Source organism: Martes martes (genome assembly GCF_963455335.1).
Source record: "Martes martes genome assembly, chromosome: 6".
In the NCBI taxonomy this organism is placed as follows: Eukaryota; Metazoa; Chordata; class Mammalia; order Carnivora; family Mustelidae; genus Martes; species Martes martes.
This window is the reverse complement of record NC_137893.1, coordinates 71135968-71156155: the sequence shown is the minus strand read 5'-3', so window position 1 is coordinate 71156155 and position 20188 is coordinate 71135968. Positions and strand designations below refer to the sequence as shown.

The 20188-nt window shown below is 35.4% G+C and overlaps 1 protein-coding gene across 2 annotated transcripts in view; it reads left to right on the top strand.

Moving 5' to 3' along the window:
* The window catches only part of LAMA2 (laminin subunit alpha 2), a gene marked incomplete at its 5' end in the record, with an annotated part of 635124 nt that overhangs the window by 446046 nt on the left and 168890 nt on the right, over positions 1 to 20188 (top strand). For both annotated transcript variants that reach the window (XM_080805462.1, XM_080805461.1), the window contains 2 exons: positions 1127 to 1213; positions 3822 to 4015. In XM_080805462.1, coding sequence (XP_080661588.1) covers positions 1127 to 1213; positions 3822 to 4015 — 281 coding nt within the window. The remainder of the gene's footprint in view (positions 1 to 1126; positions 1214 to 3821; positions 4016 to 20188) is intronic.

Below are 20188 nucleotides of genomic sequence, written 5' to 3'. Positions count from 1 at the left end.
GCGTTTGTGAGGAGTAGATCAATTTGTTCACGTACTTCGCAAAGGTTAGAGTTTATTACTCATTCATGTACTATTGATTCCATGGTCTAGAAGACAGTTAAAATAGGGTCATCATAGCCCCTGACTGATAGGAGTTGTGGCCCTGGTCTATACACAATATATCTTTTTCAACATCAACTTCTTTAGCAGACCAACACAAAGAAAAAGGGTGTTTGCAGTATTACCGTCTTGCAACAAATATATTCTTTTTTTCCTTCCAAGTTTCTGATGCATCATGCAGTTTTATCTAGTGGGAATCCTATACTTACATTTGAAAGAAGTTTGTAACAACCTAAAATTACATGTTAGTACAGGTTAGTTTTCAAGTCTTGCTAAGTGTTTCTTTTGTAGAGTAAGATGATCAGAAAACCTGGCAAAGCCCGGCTGGCTGTGGTCTACCAGTGCCAGAGTGAGAACGGGACAAGTTATATAAGACCTACTTAGTAGAAAAGATCATAAAATTGTCAGAAAATCTTATTCATTTTCATGTAGAGAGCTTTCCCATCTTTTCTCACACGAAATCACATTCCTTTGTGTTTAAAATAAATTTAGTTTTAAATCCATATGTAAATTAGAAAAAGCACTCTTACTTTAAGTGAAATATTTATTCACAATTCATGTGTTGAAGGGCTAGTGGCAATTTGGGCTGAGTTTTCAGAAAACAATTCTATAGCTTCGAGGACCAGTTTTTTTAATTGAAAAGTAGTCATACTTACTTTGCTATCAGACAAATGTGTGTGAATGCTACTCCTGTTTTTCTTTCAATTCATGAAAAACAGGACACTTGCTGCATGCTTAATATTTTTATGGATGTCATGCAATTATTAAAATTTCAAAATGTTTACATAGTATGAGGTATTGCAAAGTCATTAAAAAACTACCATATTTATTTGTCAACTATTATTGGTAATTTTTTGTTGTGATATCCTACCCTTGACTAGAAACATATACATAATTATAAATATGCCATTTATAACTACCCCCAAATAAGTTCTAATCATCTGGATAATAGACAAAATTACTTAAATATATAAAATAAATAGGTTAAAAGAATTTTTACAGTGTTTTTTTTTTCTTTCCAACTCAGTTTTAGCCCTTCCTGTGTCATGCAAGGCCTTGATGATTACCGTTGCACCGCTTGCCCACGGGGATACGAAGGCCAGTACTGTGAACGGTATGCAGTCATGAAACCTAGAGATCATCTAATAAAGGATCACAGTAGAAATGTAGTCATTATTTTCATAATTTATTTTCATTTTCTCTAATAGTTCATATGCTTTCACACTATTTTTTATTTTTATATCTGTAGAAACTATCTCCGAAGATAGTCGTTTATTTCCACCATATATATATACACATATGTGTATATATACATATATATGTACATATATATGCACATATGCACCTATGCATATATATACATATACACACATATGTGTGTATATATATGTGTGTATATATATATACACATGTATATGTGTATATAAAAATGTGCTTTGGTATTCATAGTTAGGCTAATATTCATTTCACGCCCTTGTAAATACCAGAAGAACGATGACTAAAAGCATCCCTGGACACCAAGGCTGTTATCTGAAGTAATTTATGAGAAAAATATTCAGTAGTATACTACATTTATCTATGTAAGCATGTAAATATCTATGTTCCCACTATCTATGAATGCATGTATATAGAAAAGACTGGAAGGGTGCAGTGAAATGACAATTACTGTCTTAAGCCTATGTGATTATAGAAAATTTATTTTTTTTCATATCCATTAATGTTTTATCAATAGGAGTTGACAGTTCATATAGCTTATAGATGAACAGGGCATATATTATCAAATATGAATGTCTTGAATTATTTTCGCAGTTCTCAAATGTTGTTATAGCTTTACTCTCATCATCTCTAACATATAAATGATCAAGTTATATTTCCCTGAAAAATTGCTTTTATTCAGCTAATTAAACCAAAGGTCTTGGTTAAATTTTTATTGTAATTTTCCAAATGAATTTGTTCCACTTCTGAGAGCTTCTTAAATCATTTGAATCACCTTATGACCTGCCTAAGCTCATCAGCTCAGGTCTAAAATTGCTTACATGTTTTGAGTGTCCCTGTAATGTAGGAAACCCCTCCCCATGTTTTATCTTTGTTACTTTTGTAATTAACTCTTTGAGCATTTCATCAATCTCAGTCTGCTTAGAATAGAATTCTTTCACCTGCAAATGTTAAGAAATAATTTAAGTAGACTTATTTAAATGGTCAAGCATTTATAATCTTACATTGAAAATAAAATAACAATTAAAACCACAAATGTGTAAAAGCTTAGTTATAGATAACTTTTTTTTTTTGCATTGCCTTTTCTAACCAGCACAAGATATATTAATTTTCACAATTATCTGTGCAAATTTCCACTGAAGATAGTTCGGGATTATCTGCCTAATGTTTGTAATTTTTGGCTTCAGCCTCCTACTGTCTCTCAACTTCCTCCCATGCTTGTCTCTGGAACAAAAACTGTGGGTGTTGATTATAGTTAGCTGACCATATATATAATTTATTGTCCAAACCGGGACACTCTAAGGAGAGATAGGAAGTGTTTTAATAATTAAATTAGGATAACAGGTAATTTGGGACCATTCTGGGCAACCCAGAGCATATGGTCCTGCTAGGATCTTGTTATTACCAGGTTTCCAGAAACATAACCCACAGTGGTATATACTTAGGTGAATGGATGTGTGAATGAGTGGAAGAGTCAATGAATTGATTTCATATTGGGTTCATCCAGTTGGATTTTCTTTCTAATATCTCAAATTAATGTTACATAATTTATTTCCGTAACATTAACCTACTTCAAGATGGAATATCCATCTTGAGGATGATATGATAGAAAGACAAGTAAAGTTAAATAGAAAATCTAATAGTTTATTGCCACTTAGCTTCTTTTTGTTCAAAATTAGTGGGTTGAGGGGCACCTGGGTGGCTCAGTGGGTTAAAGCCTCTGCCTTCGGCTCAGGTCATGATCCCAGGGTGCTGGGATCAAGCCCCGCATCGGGCTCTCTGCTCTGCGGGAAACCTGCTTCTCTTCCTCTCTCTCTCTGCCTGCCTCTCTGCCTACTTGTGATCTCTGTCTGTCAAATAAATAAATAAAATCTTTTTAAAAAAAAATTAGTGGGTTGAATTATTTGGTCATTTTGATCTTTAAAATGCATGAGTCTAGGAAAGCCCAGGTGTCAATGTATAATTTTATTTATTTATAATTTTAAAAAAAGAAGACTTCAAAACAATGTTTATGATCTAGAATAGTGGTAAGCAAAGTGACCCACAGAATTTGGCCCTTGCCTGATTCTGCATGATACTATAAGCTAACAATGGTTGTTACAGGCAAATGTTTACAATCAGTGTGATGATAGGAAGCACTAAATTTGATACCTTAATAAGAACTTCCTTCTTGTTAGTAGATTGATTTTACATTAATACATTACTATTACAAAATAATTTGTACTCAAATATTATTATTATTATTATTATTACGTCTTGAATTCCATCAGCCAAAAAAATGCTTAGAACTAAATGTATTTCTTTCTCACCAAATGATTTTGATTTTGCATCTTGATCTGGAAAAGTGTAAAATCGGTCCTGGCTAATTCTTTACAGGAAAAGTGTACTGGCTCCCGATCTATTGACTCTTAGTATCAGTTTGGTTCCATCCAACACAACACAAACAAAACAATTGAGAGATGTGACATATTATTAATCTCTTCTGCTTTTTCACTGTTTAAATCCAGATGTGCCCCTGGCTATACTGGTAGCCCCAGCAGCCCTGGAGGTTCCTGCCAAGAATGTGAGTGTGACCCCCACGGCTCGCTGCCTGTCCCCTGTGACCCGATCACAGGGCTCTGCACATGCCGCCCCGGAGCCACAGGGCCGAAGTGTGACGGCTGCAAGCATTGGCATGCACGCGAGGGCATGGAGTGTGTGTGTACGTACACTAACTTCGCCATTCGTTCTGGGGGCCCTTTTCCACTTCGGTCACATTTCCGATGAGAACTACTGACTTTTTTATTTTTTCTTTTTCTGCAATAGCTAATGCTACTCGTCATTCTTCCTGACACTATATATCTCCCTTATGCTGTTTGCCTGCTGTTTTTGTCTCTGTCCCGTGGAGTCCAGAACAGCTGAGAAAATCCTCAGCATGCTTTAGTCAGTGCACAGAAGACCTATGACCAAGCTTCTAGAGGCATATTTTATTTTATTTTCTCCAGCTCAGAGTGTGCAGTTTTACGCAGGGTTGGCATAGGCTCTGTGACAGATTAAAGACCTGGGTTCATTCAATTTTTCAGAATCCTCCTGAATTTGTAATCGGCTGGACAGGCACTTTAGGCCTTGAATTATAACTGACTTTTCTTTCCTAGCTTGTAGGGAAATCCACGGGCATACTGCTTCATAACTTTCTCTTGAACTGCAGATCCTGAAAGCAGTGACAGTGAACTCAAGTATTTTTACTCACAGGTGCAATAAACAGAAAACAGTTTGCTTTTTTTTTTTTTTGAAACTGCTGCTGCTGGCTTTAGTAATCCCATAGGCCATATAGAAAGTACATTGACTATCAGTAGTTAAATATAATTAGACTATATAAATTCTAATCTAAAATTAGGTTATTTATAAATTAGGAGGGACTATTACATTTTTTTTTGTCTTGAGGAAATTTACATTAGTGGTCTTAATGTTTTTTAAAAAAATAGAAATATAAAATATTCGAGTAGCTTTGATTTCAGTACTTACCATTTTAGTGTATTTATGCATGCCAGTATTTCTAGTTTTCACATGTTATGTGTGTTAATCTTAATAGCATTTTAATTAGAATTTTTGTTTGTGTTCCAATTTTATAAGAGTTACCTCAAAAGCTAAGGCTGGCCAGCATGGATGTGTATATGAATGGATTTGAAGTATAATTAACATATAAAGTTATATTAGTTTCAGGTGTACAACATGGTGATTCAACAATTCTGTACATTTCTCAATGGTCACCGTAAGTGTAGTCACCATCTGTCACCAAATGACTATATTCCCAATGCTATACTTTTCATACCCATGATTTATTTATTTTATAACTAGAAATTTGTACCTCTTAACCTATTTCACATTTCACACAACCCCCACCACCTCCTTTCTGGCAATTATTAGCTTATTCTCTGTATTTAAGTGTCTAGTTTTTCATTTTTTTGTTTTGTTTTTTTAGGTTCCACTTACAAGTAAAGTCATATGATCATTTGTCTGACATATATCACGCAATACTCTCCAGGTCCATCCATGTTGTTGCACATGGCAAGATTTCATTCTTCTTTATGGCTGAGTAGTATTCCACTGTATATATACACCACACCTTCTTTACACATTCATCTATCAACAGACATTTGAGTTGCTTCCATAACTTGGCCATTGTAAATAATGCAATAAACATAGAGGTGCATATACCTTTTTGAATTCGTATTTATATTTTCTTTGGTTAAATACCCAGTAGTGGAATTGCTGGATTATATGGTATCTCTACTTCTAATTTCTTGAGGAAATTCCATACTGTTTCCACAGCAGTTACACCAATTTACATTCTCACCAACAATGAACAATTCCTTTTTCTCCACATCCTTGCCAATACTTATTTCTTGTCTTTTCAATTTCTAGCCATTCTAACAGGAGAAAGGTGATAGATATCGCATCATGGTTTTTATTTGCATTTCCCTAATGACCAGTGATGTTGTGCATCTCTTCATGTTTCTGTTGGCCATTTGCAAGTCTTCATTGGGAAAATGTCTATCCAGGTCCTCTTTCCATTTTTAGTTAAATTATTTGGGTTTAGTGATGTTGAGTTGTAGAAGTTTTTTGTATATTTTGGGTATTAACTCTTTATCAGGTATATCACTTGCAAATATCTTCTCCCATTCAGTAGGCTCTCTTAGTTTTATTGGTGCTTTCCTTTGCTGTGCAAAAGCTTTTTATTCTGGTGTAATCCCAACAGTTTATTTTTGTTTTTGTTACCCTTGCCTGAGAAGACATAGCTAATAAAATATTACTAAGGCCAATATCAAAGAAGTACTTCCTGTGTTTTCCTCAAGGATTTTTATGGTTTGGTTTGAGGTCTCACACGTAGGTCTTTAATCCATTTTTTGGTTATTTTTGTGTATGGTCTAAGAAAATGGTCCAGTTTTATTCTCTTGCATGTAGCTGTCCAGTTTTACCAACATCATTTGTTGAAGATACTGTCTTTTCCCCACTGTATAGTCTTGCCTCCTTTGTTGTTGATTAATTCACCATATAAGCCTGGGGTTTTCTTTGGGACTCTTTATTCTGTTGCTTTGATCAATGTGTCTATTTTTGTGCCAGACAATACTGTTTTGGTTACTACAGCTTTGTGATACATCTAGAAATCTGGGATTGTGATACCTCTTTGTTCTTCCTTCTCAAGATTGCTTGGGCTATTTGGAGTCTTTTGTGGTTCCATGAAAATTTTAGTATCATTTGTTCTATTTCTGTGAAAAATGCTATTGGTATTTTGATAGGGATTGCATCCAATCCGTAGATTGTTTTGGGTAGTACAGATATTTTAACAGTATTAATTCTTCCCATCCATAAGCATGGGATGTTTCTTTGTGTCACCTTAAATTTCTCTCATCAATGTTTTATAGATTTTGGAGTACAGGCCTTTTACCTCCTTAAGTTTATTCCCAAGTATTTTATTATTTTTGGTGCAATTGTGAATGAGGTGCTTTTCTTAATTTCTCTTTCTTCCACTTCATTATTAGTGCATAGAAATGCAACATATTTCTATATATTAATTTTGTACCCTGAGACTTTACTGAGTTTATTTATCAGTTGTAGAAGTTTTTTGGTGGAGTCTTTAGGGTTTTCTATGTATATAGCATCATGCCATCTGCAAATAGTGACAGTTTTAGTTCCTTTTTACCAATGACTAACTTTTGTTTTCTTCTTGTCTGATTGCCATGGCTAGGACTTCCCATACGATGCTGAATGAAAGTGGTGAGCATGAACATCCTTGTCTGTTCCTGATATTAGGGGAAAAGTTCTCAGTTTTTCATCATTGGGTATGAGAACCTGTGGGTTCTTCATCTATGACTTTTATTATGTTGAGGCATATTCTCTCTAAATACACTTGATTGAGAATTTTTATTATGAATGAATATTGTATTTGTCAAATGCTTTTCCTACATCTATCAGAATGATCCTGTTTTTTTTTCCTTTATCTTATAATGTGATGTAGTGTACTGATTCATTTGTGAATATTAAACCACACTTGTATACTTGGAATAAATCCCGCTTGATTCTGGTGAATGATATTTTTAATTTATTATTGAATTTAGTTTGCTAATATTTTGTTGAGAATTTTTACATCAATGTTCATCAGAGATATTGGCCCTTTTTTTTCTTTTCTTTGTAGTATCTTTGGTTTTGGTATCAGGGTAATGTTGGCCTCACAGAATAAATCTGGAAGTTTTCTTTTCACTTATATATTTTTTTAATACTTTGAGGCGAGTAAGCCTTAACTCTTCTTTAAATGTTTGGTAGAATTCATCTGTGAAGCCATCTGGCCTTTGACATTTGTTTTTTGGGGAGTTTTTTTCATTACAGATTCAATTTTATTACTAGTGATCAGTTAGTCAGATTTTCTATTTCTTCCTGATTTAGTCTGGGAAGGTTATATGTTTCTAGGAATTTATCAATTTCTTGTAGGTTGTCCAATTTGTTGACATATACTTTTTCATAATATTCTCTTATAATTCCTTCTATTTCTCCAGAGTCTGTTGTTATTTCTCCTCCTTCATTTCTGATTTTATTTATTTGTGTTCTTTTTTTTTTTCCTTGATGAATCTGGCTAAAAGTTTATCAATTTTGTTTATCTTTTCAAAGAACCAGTTCTTCATTTCATTGATTATTTCTGTTGTTTTTTCTTTGTTTGTTTGTCTTACTTCTGTTCTAATCTTTATTATTTTCTTTCTTCTACCACCTTTGGGCTTTGTTTTTTCTTCTTTTTATAGTTCTTTTTTTTTTTTTTTATCTTTTGTAACATTTGTTTTATTACTCTAGCTACATTTTTTTTCTTTTTACTTAAATTCAATTAGCCAACATATAGTATATCATTAGTCAGATACAAAGTTCAGTAATTCATCAGTTGTTTATAACACCCCATGCTCATCACATCATGTGCCCTCCTTCATGCCCATCACTCAATTACCCCATCCCCCAACACACCTCCCCTCCAACAACACTCAGTTTATTTTCTATAGTTAAAAGTCTCTCAGGTTTTTCTCCCTTTCTGAGGACTTCCCTTTCATTTTTCGCTCCTTTCTCTTATGATCTTCTGTGCTGTTTCTTATATTCCACATATGAATAGAACCATATGATGATTGTCTTTCTCTGGTTGACTTATTTCACTCAGTATAATACCCTCCAGTTCCATCCACATGGATGCAAATTGTAAGCATTTGTCCTTTCTGATGGCTGAGTACTATTACGTATTTTTATATATATATGTATATATATAATATTTATATATATGTATATATATTTATATATGTGTGTGTGTGTATATATATATAGTGATATATATGTGTATATATATATATATATATCACTTCTTCTTTATCCATTTATCTGTCGGTGGACATCTCAGCTCTTTCCGAACTTTGCTATTGTGGACATTGCTGCTGTGAACATTGGGGTGTAGATGTCCCTTCAGATCACTGCATTTGTATCTTTGGAGTAAATTCCTAGTGGTGCAATTGCTGGATCGTAGGGTAGCTCTACTTTTAATTTCTTGAGGAAATCCATACTGTTTTCCAGAGTGGCTGTACCAGCTTGCATTCCCACCAACAGTGTAAGAGGGTTCCTCTTTCTCTGCAACCTCGCCAAAATTTGTTATTTCCTCACTTGTTCCTTTTAGCCATTCTAACTGGTGTGAGGTGGTATCTCATTGTAGTTTTGATTTGTATTTCCCTGATGCCAAGTGATGTGAGGCATTTTTTCGTGTGTTGGCCATCTGGATGTCTTCTTTGGAGAAATGTATGTTCATGTCTTCTAGCCATTTCTTGCCTGGATTATTTGTTTTTTGGGTGTTGAGTTTGATAAGTTCTTTGCAGATCTTGGATACTAGCCCTTTAGCTGATACGTCATTTGCGAAATATCTTCTCCCATTCTGTAGGTTGCCTTTCAGTTTTGTTGAATTTCTTTTGCTATGCAGAAGCTTTCTTTTTTCTTTTTTCTTTTGAAGAGTTTATTTATTTATTTTGACAGAGAGACCAAGCACAAGCAGGGGGGAGCAAGAGAGGGAGAAGAAGTACGTTCCCCACTGAGTGGAGTGTGTGATGTGGGGCATAATCCCAGGTCCCAGGGATCATGACCAGAGCCAAAGGAAGACACTTAATCAGCTGAACCACCCAGGTGTGCCTGTGCAGCTTTTTATCTTGATGAAGTCTCAATAGTTCATTTTTGCTTTTGTTTGCCTTGTCTTTGAAGACATGTCTAGCAAAAAAGTTGCTGTGGCAGAGGACAAAGAGGTTGCTGCCTGTGTTTTCCTCTATGATTTGTAGATTGCTCTAAGTAGCATAGACATCTTGAAAGTATTTGTTCTTCCAGTCCATGAGCATGGAATGTTTTTCCATTTCTTTGTGTCTTCCTTAATTTCTTTCATGAGTATTCTGTAGTTTTCTGCTTACAGATCTCTTGCCTCTTTGGTTAGATTTATTTCTAGCTATCTTATGGTTTTGGGGGGCAATTGTAAATGGGATCAACTCCTTAATTTTTATTTCTTCTGTCTCCCTGTTGGTATATAGAAATGCAACTGATTTCTGTGCACTGATTTTCTATCCTGACACTTTACTGAATTCCTGTATGAGTTCTAGCATTTTGGGGATAGAGTCTTTGGGTCTGCCATGTAGAGTATCATGTCATCTATAAGGAGTAAGAGTTTGACTTCTTTGCTGATTCAGATGCTTTTCATTTCCTTTTGTTGCCTGATTGCTGATGCTAGAACTTCTAGTACTATGTTGAACAGCAGTGTTGATAGTGGACATCCCTGCCATGTTCCTGACCTTAGGGGAAAAGCTCTGTTTTTCCCCATTGAGAATGATATTCACTGTGGGTTTTTCCATAGCCTTGATGATACTGAGGTATGTACCCTCTATCCCTACACTGTGAAGAGTTCTAATCAAGAAAGGATGCCATACTTTTGTCAAATGCTTTTTCTGCATCTATTAAGAGGATCGTATGGTTCTTCTCCTTTCTTTTATTAATCTAGTGTATCACATTCATTGATTTGTGAATGTTGAACCATTGCATCCCAGGAATAAATTCCACTTGGTCGTGGTGAATAATCCTTTCAATGTACTCTTGGATCCTGTACTGTTAGCTAGTATTTTGGTTAGAATTTTTGCATCCATGTTCATCAGGGATATTGATCTGTAATTCTCCTTTTTAGTAGGGTTTTTGTTGGTCTTAAGATCAAGGTAATGCTGGCCTCATAAAAAGAGCTTGGAAGTTTTCCTTCCATTTTGATTTCTTGGAGAGTTTCAGAAGAATAGGTATTAATTCTTTAAATGTTTGGTAGAATTCCCCCGGGAAGCCATCTGGCCCTGGGCTTTTGTTTGTTGGGAGATTTTTTTAAAATTACTGCTTCAGTTTCCTTGGTGGTTATGGATCTGTCCAGGTTTTCTCTTTCTGGTTCAGGTTTCATAGTTTATACAGCTCTAGGAATGTGTCCATTTCTTCCAGATTGCCTAATTTGTTGACTTATTCTTGCTCATAATATGTTCTTATAATTGTTTGTATTTCTTCAGTGTTGGTTGTGATCTCTCCTCTTCCATTCATGATTTTATTTGGGTCCTTTCTCTTTTCTTTTTGATAAGTCTGGCCAGTGGTTTATCAATCTTATTAATTCTTTCAAAGAACCAACTCCTAGTTTTGTTGATCTGTTCTATTGTTCTTTTGGTTTCTATTTCATTGATTTCTGCACTAATCTTTATTATTTCTCTTCTTCTGCTTAGTTTAGACTTTGTTTGCTGTTCTTTCTCCAGCTCCTTTAGGTGTTAGGTTGGGTTGTTTGAGACCTTTCTTATTACTTGAGAAAGGTTTGTAGTACTATATACTTCCCTCTTAGGACCACCTTTGCTGCATTCCAAAGGTTTTGAACTGTTGTGTTTTCATTTTCATTTGAATTTCATCATGAATTTTTTAAATTCTTTAATTTCCTGGTCGATCCATTCTTTCTTTAATAGGATGTGCTTTAACCTCCATATATTTGAGTTTTTTCCATATTTCCTTTTGTAATGTAGTTCAAGTTTCAAAGCACTGTTGTCTGAAAATATGCAGGGAATAATCCCAATCTTTTGGTACCAGTTGAGACCTGATTTATGACCCAGTATTTTGGAGAATGTTCCACGTGCACTCAAGAAGAATGTGCATTCTGTTGCTTTAGGATGGAATGCTCTGTATATATCTGTGAAGTCTATCTGGTTAAGCGTGTTATTCAGATCCCTTGTTTCCTTCTTGATCATCTGCTTAGATAATCTGTCCATTGTAGTGAATGGGGTGTTAAAGTCCCCTACTATTTTATTATCATCAGTGTATTTCTTTAAATTTGTTATTAATTGGCTTATGTAATTAGTGGCTTCCAAGTTAGGAGCATAATTTTTATAATTGTTAAATCTTGTTGTGTAGACCTTTTAAGTATGATATAGTGTCCCTCTTCATTCCTTACTATATCTTTGGTTTAAAATCTAATTTGACTGAAAAAAAGTTGCTACCCCAGCTTTATTTTGATGTTCATTAGCATGATAAATAGTTCTCTACACACTCACTTTCAATCTGGAGGTGTCTCTGGGTCAAAAATGAGTCTCTTATAGACAACATATGGATGGTCTTGCTTTTTTATCCAATCTGATACCTTGTGTCTTTTGATTGGAGCATTTAGCCCATTTACTTTCAGAGTAACTATTGAAAGGTAGGAATTTAGTAAAATCCTTGTTTCTGTATATTGTCTCTGTTTCTTTCTGGTCTGTATTACTTTAGAGCTCTCTCTTTGCTTACAGGATCTCCTTTAATATTTTTATAGGTTTGGTTTTGTGATCACAAATTCTTTCAGTTTCTGTTTGTCCTGGAAGCTCTTTATCTCTCCTTCTATTCTGAATGAGAGCTGGATAAAGTATTCTGGGCTACATGTTTTTCTCATTTAATACCCTGAATATATCAGGCCAGCCCTTTCTGGCCTGCTAGGTCTCTGTGGATAGGTCTGCTGCCAGTCTAATGTTCCTACCCTTGTACTTTAAGGACCTCTTGTCTCAAGCTGCTTTCAGGATTTTCTCTTTATCTCTGAAGTTTGCAAACTTCTCTATTAAATGTCAGGGTGTTGACCTATTTTATTGATTTTTAGGGGGGTTCTCTCTGCCTCCTGGACTTGAATACTTGTTCCTTCCCCAGATTAGGGACATTCTCAGTTATGATTTGGTCAAATTTATATTCTGTCCCTCTCTCCCTTTCTTCTTCCTCTGGGACCCCAATAATTCTAATATTGTTTCACTTTATGGTATCACCGATTTCTCAAATCCTTCCCTCATGGTCCATTAGTTGTTTTCCTCTCTTTTCCTCAGCTTCCTTCCTTTCCACCATTTTGTCTTCTATGTCACTGACTCTCTCTTCTGCCTCATTTACCCTAGCTGTTAGAGCATCCATTTTTGGACTGTGTTTCCATAAAATCATTTTTAATTTTGGCTTGATTAGATCTTATTTCTGCACTAAGAGATTCTCTAGTGTTTTTTATGCTTTTTTTTTTTTAAAGCCCAGCTGGTAACTTTGTAATCATTTATTCTGAATTCTGGATCTGACATTTTATTTATATCCATATTGATTAGATTGATGGCAGACAGTATTACCTCTGGTTCTTTCTTTTGTTGTGGATTTCTCCTTCTAGTCATTTTATCCAGAGACTAGATGAACGAGAGAACAAAATAAAACTATATCAACACACTAGACAAATCTGAAGAGGTCAGAAACTAAAAGAGAAAAAAAGGGAAAAAATAAAAGAAAGAAAAGAAAAAGGAAAAGGTGGGGGAGAAAAGAATATAATCTCACAAGTGGAAAAAACAGGGTGATACACTTGGTCCTGGGTGTATTTTGGTTTGTTTTTTAGAACACACTAAACTCCAAAACTGTAAAGAAAGAAGAACTTATATATATACAAAAATGAGTATAGTAAAAGGAAGCCAGAAATGAAAAATATATCTATAAAATGTAAATATCAAAATGAAGATTAAAAAAAGACTTAAAAACAAAAAGTTGATAAGAAGCTAGTTGAAACTAGTTGAAAGAAGGAAAGAACTATTTGAAAAGGAAAAAAGGTCAAGATGGCAGAGAAGTAGCAGGCTGAGACTACATCAGGTAGCAGGACATCAGCTAGATAGCTTATCAAACCATTGCAAACACCTACAAGTCCAATGGGAGATCGAAGAGAAGAAGAACAGAAATTCTAGAAACAGAAAATTGACCACTTTCTGAAAGGTAGGACCGGCGGAGAAGTGAATCCAAAGCAACGGGAAGACAGACTGCGGGGGGAGGGGCCGGCTCCCGGCAAGCGGCGGAGCAACGGAGCACTAAATCAGGACTTTTAAAAGTCTGCTCCACTGAGGGACATCGCTCCAGAGGCTAAACCGGGGTGAAGTCCACACGGGGTCAGCATGGCCCCAGGTCCTGCGGGGTCATGGAAGGATTGGGGGTGTCTGAGTGTCACAGAGCTCACAGGTTATTAGACTGGGGAAGCCAGCTACAGAGACAGAGCCAAGGAGTGAGCTCTCAGCTTGGGGTTACCTTGAACTGGTCTCAGGCAGGGTGAGATTGGAGCGCAGCCAGAGGCCAGGGAGACAGGAGTGATTGGGCTCTTTTCTCTGAGGGCGCACTGAGGAGTGGGGCCCCAAGCTCTTGGCTCCTCCAGGCTGGAGACTGGGAGGCCACCATTTTCATTCCCGTCCTCCAGAACTCTACGGAAAGCATTCAGGGGACAAAAGCTCCTGAAAGCGAACCTGAATGGATTACTTAGCCCGGCCCCTGGTAAGGGCGGTGCAATTCCGCCTTGAGCAAAGACACTTGAGAATCACTACAATAGGCCCCTCCCCCAGAAGACCAACAAGAAATCCAGCCAAGACCAAGTTCACCTACCAAGGAGAACAGCAGAAGTCTAGAGGAGGAGAAAGCAAAGCACAGAACTCATGGCTTTCTCCCCATGATTCTTTAGTCTTGCGGTTAATTTAATTTAATTTTATTTTATTTTATTTTTTCTTTTGCTAATTTTTTTAACTTTTACCTTTTTTTTAACGTTTTTTAACTAGTTTATCTAATGTATATATATATATATATTTTTTTTTTAATATTTTTTCTTTATTTGTTTTCTTTTTAAAATTTTTTTTTTCTGAACTTCTTTTTATCCCCTTTCTCCCCCCCACAATTTGGGGTCTCTTCTGATTTGGTTAAAGCGCATTTTCCTGGGGTCCCTGCCACCCTTTTAGTATTTTATTTGCTCCTTCATATACTCTTATCTGGACAAAATGACAAGGCAGAAAAACTCACCACAAAAAAAAGAACAAGAGGCAGTACCAAAGGCCAGGGACCTAATCAATACAGACATTGGTAATATGTCAGGTCTAGAGTTCAGAATGACGATTCTCAAGGTTCTAGCCCGGCTCGAAAAAGGCATAGAAGATATTAGAGAAACCCTCTCCAGAGAGATAAAAGCCCTTTCTGGAGAAATAAAAGAACTAAAATCTAACCAAGTTGAAATAAAAAAAGCTATTAATGAGGTGCAATCAAAAATGGAGACTCTTACTGCTGGGATAAATGAGGCAGAAGAGAGAATTAGTGATATAGAAGACCAAATGACAGAGAATAAAGAAGCTGAGCAAAAGAGGGACAAACAGCTACTGGACCACGAGGGGAGAATTCGAAAGATAAGTGACACCATAAGACGAAACAACATTAGAATAATTGGGATTCCAGAAGAAGAAGAAAGAGAGAGGGGAGTAGAAGGTATATTGGAGAGAATTATTGGAGAGAATTTCCCTAATATGGCAAAGGGAACAAACATCAAAATCCAGGAGATGCTAAGAACGCCCCTCAAAATCAACAAGAATAGGTCCACACCCCATCACCTAATAGTAAAATTTACAAGCCTTAGTGACAAAGAGAAAATCCTGAAAGCAGCCCAGGAAAAGAAGTCTGTAACATACAATGATAAAAATATTAGATTGGCAGCAGACTTATCCACAGAGACCTGGAAGGCCAGAAAGAACTGGCGTGAGATATTCAGAGCACTAAATGAGAAAAACATGCAGCCAAGAATACTATATCCAGCTAGACTATCATTGAAAATAGAAGAAGAGATAAAAAGCTTCCAGGACAAGCAAAAACTGAAAGAATTTGCAAACACCAAACCAGCTCTACAGGAGATATTGAAAGGGGTCCTCTAAGCAAAGAGAGAGCATAAAAGTAGTAGATCAGAAAGGAACAGAGACAATATACACTAACAGTCACCTTACAGGCAATACAATGGCACTAAATTCATATCTCTCAATAGTTACCCTGAATGTTAATGGGCTAAATGCCCCAATCAAAAAACACAGGGTATCAGAATGGATTTAAAAAAAAAAAAAAACCATCAATATGTTGCCTACAAGAAACTCATTTTAGACCCGAAGACACCTCCAGATTTAAAGTGAGGGGGTGGAAAACAATGTACCATGCTAATGGACATCAGAAGAAAGCTGGGGTGGCCATCCTTATATCAGATCAATTAGATTTTAAGCCAAAGACTGTAATAAGAGATGAAGTAGGACACTATATCATACTCAAAGGGTCTGTCCAACAAGAAGAGCTAACAATTTTAAATATCTATGCCCCTTACGTGGGAGCAGCCAACTATATAAACCAATTAATAACAAAGTCAAAGAAACACATCGACAATAATACAATAATAGTAGGGGACCTTAACACTCCCCTCACTGAAATGGACAGATCATCCAAGCAAAAGATCAACAAGGAAATAAAGGCCTTAAATGACACACTGGGCCAGATGGATATCACAGATATATTCAGAACATTTCATCCCAAAGCAACAGAATACATATTCTTCTCTAGTGCACATGGAACAGTCTCAAGAATAGATCACATCCTGGGTCATAAATGAGGTCTCAACCAGTATCAAAAGATTGAGGTCATTCCCTGCATATTTTCAGACCACAATGCTCTGAAGCTAGAACTCAATCACAGGAGGAAATTTGGAAAGAACGCAAATACATGGAGACTAAACAGCATCCTTCTAAAGAATGAATGGGTAAACCAGGAAATTAAAGAAGAATTGAAAAAATTCATGGAAACAAATGATAATGAAAACACAATGGTTCAAAATCTGTGGGACACAGCAAAAGCAGTCCTGAGAGGAAAATATATAGTGGTACAAGCCTTTCTCAAGAAACAAGAAAGGTCTCAAATACATAACCTAACCCTAAACCTAAAGGAGTTGGAGAAAGAAGAACAAAGAAAGCCTAAACCCAGCAGGAGAAGAGAAATCATAAAGATCAGAGCAGAAATCAATGAAATAGAAACCAAAAGAACAGGAGAACAAATCAATGAAACTAGGAGCTGGTTCTTTGAAAGAATTAATAAGATTGATAAACCCCTGGCCAGACTTATCAAAAAGAAAAGAGAAAGGACCCAAATAAATAAAATCATGAATGAAAGAGGAGAGATCACAACTAACACCAAAGAAATACAAACAATTATAAGAACATACTATGAGCAACTCTATGCCAAGAAATTTGACAATCTGGAAGAAATGGATGCATTCCTAGAGACATATAAACTACCACAACTGAACCAGGAAGAAATGAAAAGGAAAAAAGAAACTAATTGGAAAGGAAAAAAAAGAAAGAAAAATTAAACTGAGAGAATAAATACTCATGAGAAAAAAATCTCAAATTCTGTATACTACTTTTCCCTAGCACAGGAGTGTTTCAGTTCCATGTGATCCATAAACTTGATATTTGCCTGATGTTCATGCTGGTCTTCTGGGGGAAAGGCCTGGTGCACCGATTCTCAGGTGTCTTTGCCTGGGCAGAGTTGCACCTCTCTCCCCCTTACCAGGGAGCCAAGCTCAGTGAAGCTGCTTTGGGTTGCTCTGTGTGGCTTTTGTTCCCTGAAGGGTTTCACACTGCTTGCAAAAAGTGGTCGCTTTTCTATTTGTAGAATTGCAGCCGTTCTTTTCTTAGCTTTCAGTTTGAATTTACAGGAGTTCAGCATGATTTGATAGATATCTACCTGAATTCAAGGGACCAGATAAATGCAGGTTCCCTACCTTTCCACCATCTTCCCTCTATTCTACTTCTTTTAGTTCTTTTCAGTGTAAGGAATTGTTGTTTATTTGAGATTTTTCTTGTTTCTGGAGGTAAGCCTGTATTGCAATAAACTTCCCTCTGAGAACTGCTTTTGCTGTATTCCAAGGATTTTGTACCATCTGTTTTCATTTTTATGTGTCTCCATGTATTTTTTTTTCTCTTTGATTTCTTCATTGATCAGTTCATTGTTTAGTAGCATGTTGTTTAGTCTCCATGTATTAAGGCTGGCTTTTAAAATGTGCCAGAAAAGGTGAAAACTGGGTATGTATGGTAATATGGGTTTTAGACCATTTTTTCAATGTATTTCTATCATCTTTAATAAAAATATATCACATTAGAGTAAAAGTAAATTTCAAGGTTGAGGGGAGAGAAATATTAAATGTAATACATGATATACATGTACATTGTCATATTCATTTATTGGTTATATGCATATACATTCTTTCAATATTATATATTTTAATGATAATTAGAATGCACTTCTAATACAATCAAATTAGTTTTATTATTATTTTCAAGTTATATTATTGACATTGATGTATTTAACTAGATAATATATAGATGCTCCAAATATAAACACTAATGTAAACAGTCCTTGAATTTTAAATCATTGATTTTCTTTTTTTTTTTTTAAAGATTTTATTTATTTATTTGACACACTGAGATCACAAGTAGGCAGAGATGCAGGCAGAGAAAGAGAGAGGAGGAAGCAGGCTCCCTGCTGAGCAGAGAGCCCAATGCGCAACTGGATCCCAGGACCCTGGAATCATGACCTGAGCCGAAGGGAGAGACTTTAACCTACTGAGCCACCCAGGCGCCTCATTGATTTTCTTAATTATCTAGAAGTAAACTTGAAATACAAACACCACATTTGACATGCATCACAAAAAAAAATTCAATAACACATTAAAGACTGTGGGAGATAAAATAATGGGATTACTTTCTGACCATTTATTTTAAAGGGAGTTGTCATTCTTCCCATCAACAACAGTGGCTCTAAGTTCTTATTCTGTTGGTGATTAATGCTTTATATACGTTTAAATAGCTTTATAAGAAAACTCATTTTTTTTTGCCCTTCACGTCAGTGAAATTTAAACCTCCCAGAGTCCCAGGTGGTAGCAAAGATGCTAGTCCTTCAGTTACAGAGTTACTCCAGCCTTATAATGTTCATTTGCATTTTTCTTGTTCCACCGAGAAATGTACATCCCATTGCTATACATGATATTCAGTTCAGTTGTTGTATCCAGAAAATTTTAATATTCTTCTGTAGGATTAAATAATGGATTTTTTTTCTTATACAGAAGAAGTGCTAAGTTATGGGGATTTTTTTATATGCAGACATTTTTTCTTAAGCGTTTATAATTATTTTATAAATATTTCTTTTATATTTTTAAGATATTTATAAGAAATATTTTTATTTTATAAATACTATGTAGATTTTCTTCTGAAACATTAGTGATTTCCATTTCTATTAATGTTTACTCTTTACCCTTTATTAGATTAACTGTTAGAATTCTTGCATAGAATATCTTTAGACTTCTCTCCTTTCCTCATATTTTAAAATTTCTCCTGTTTCAGAAAAATATGCCATATTTCTATTATATTGACCTTTCCCAGGACTCAGTTTCTACTTCTAGTTTTGAAATAAGATAATTAATCGAAGACATAACTGACTTTTCAAATCTCTTTTTAAGATCTTTCTATATCCTGAAGCTAAATAAGAGCAAGATTTGAAAGAATGATTCACCTGGCCTGTTTGATCTGCAGAGTCTTTTTTAATACGTGTGACTATAGTAGAATTGTATAAGGTCTGTGAATGGATGTGGATGAGGGTAGTTTGGGTAGATGAGCCTGGTTTGGGTAAGAGAATATGTATGTGTAATAAGAAATGTCTTCTGAGAAAAATCTCTTCTGAGCTTAAAGCACATGTTACATTGATGAAGCAAGAAATAAATTGGTGCTGGTTGTTAGGATGGTGCTGACTATAAAAATTAAAATATTTGTCCTATTATGTCATAATTTAGCACTCTGGTTAGTAGCATCCATTATATAGTTAATTTTTCTCTCTCTGATTAATTCTCTAGAAAACATGACTTAATTTGGCCCACATTGTGAATTTGTATATTTTTAAAAATTTTTTAAAAACACAGTAAATGATGTAGGCATGATCATTTCATTATCTCAAGAGAGCTGCATACTGGTGGAAAGTATCTATATACCACATGTAAAGCTAGTTACACAATTAATTTATTTAACAGAGGATATGAAATGTGCTTTAGAGATTGTGCAGTAAGAGCAAATGCAGAAATTATGGAAGAGTTTCCCTAGAGCACCTAAAAGACTTATAGCTGCCATGGACAATTGCCAATGAGCAAGCTAGGATTTTATGAGATCGAAAATGGTAGATTTCTTGTGGGACAGGGCCTTTTATACATGGAATTTCCATTACTGTCATGAAGAATTTATACAAATAATCTGTGTCCTTAATAGGAAATATTTAGACAACTGAGCCAAATTCAATCCACCAAAGTTATCAACCTCCCCAATCAGAATCAGTGCCTGCCTAACCAATACATCTGTCTTCAGATTCTAGGCATTCTCCAAAGCCCCTTTTACCACACCTGGTTCATCATAATAGTGATTCCTTAAATGTTCACCTGTATTGAGAGCTTACCATTTATCAGACACTATATTAAGCACTTTATGTG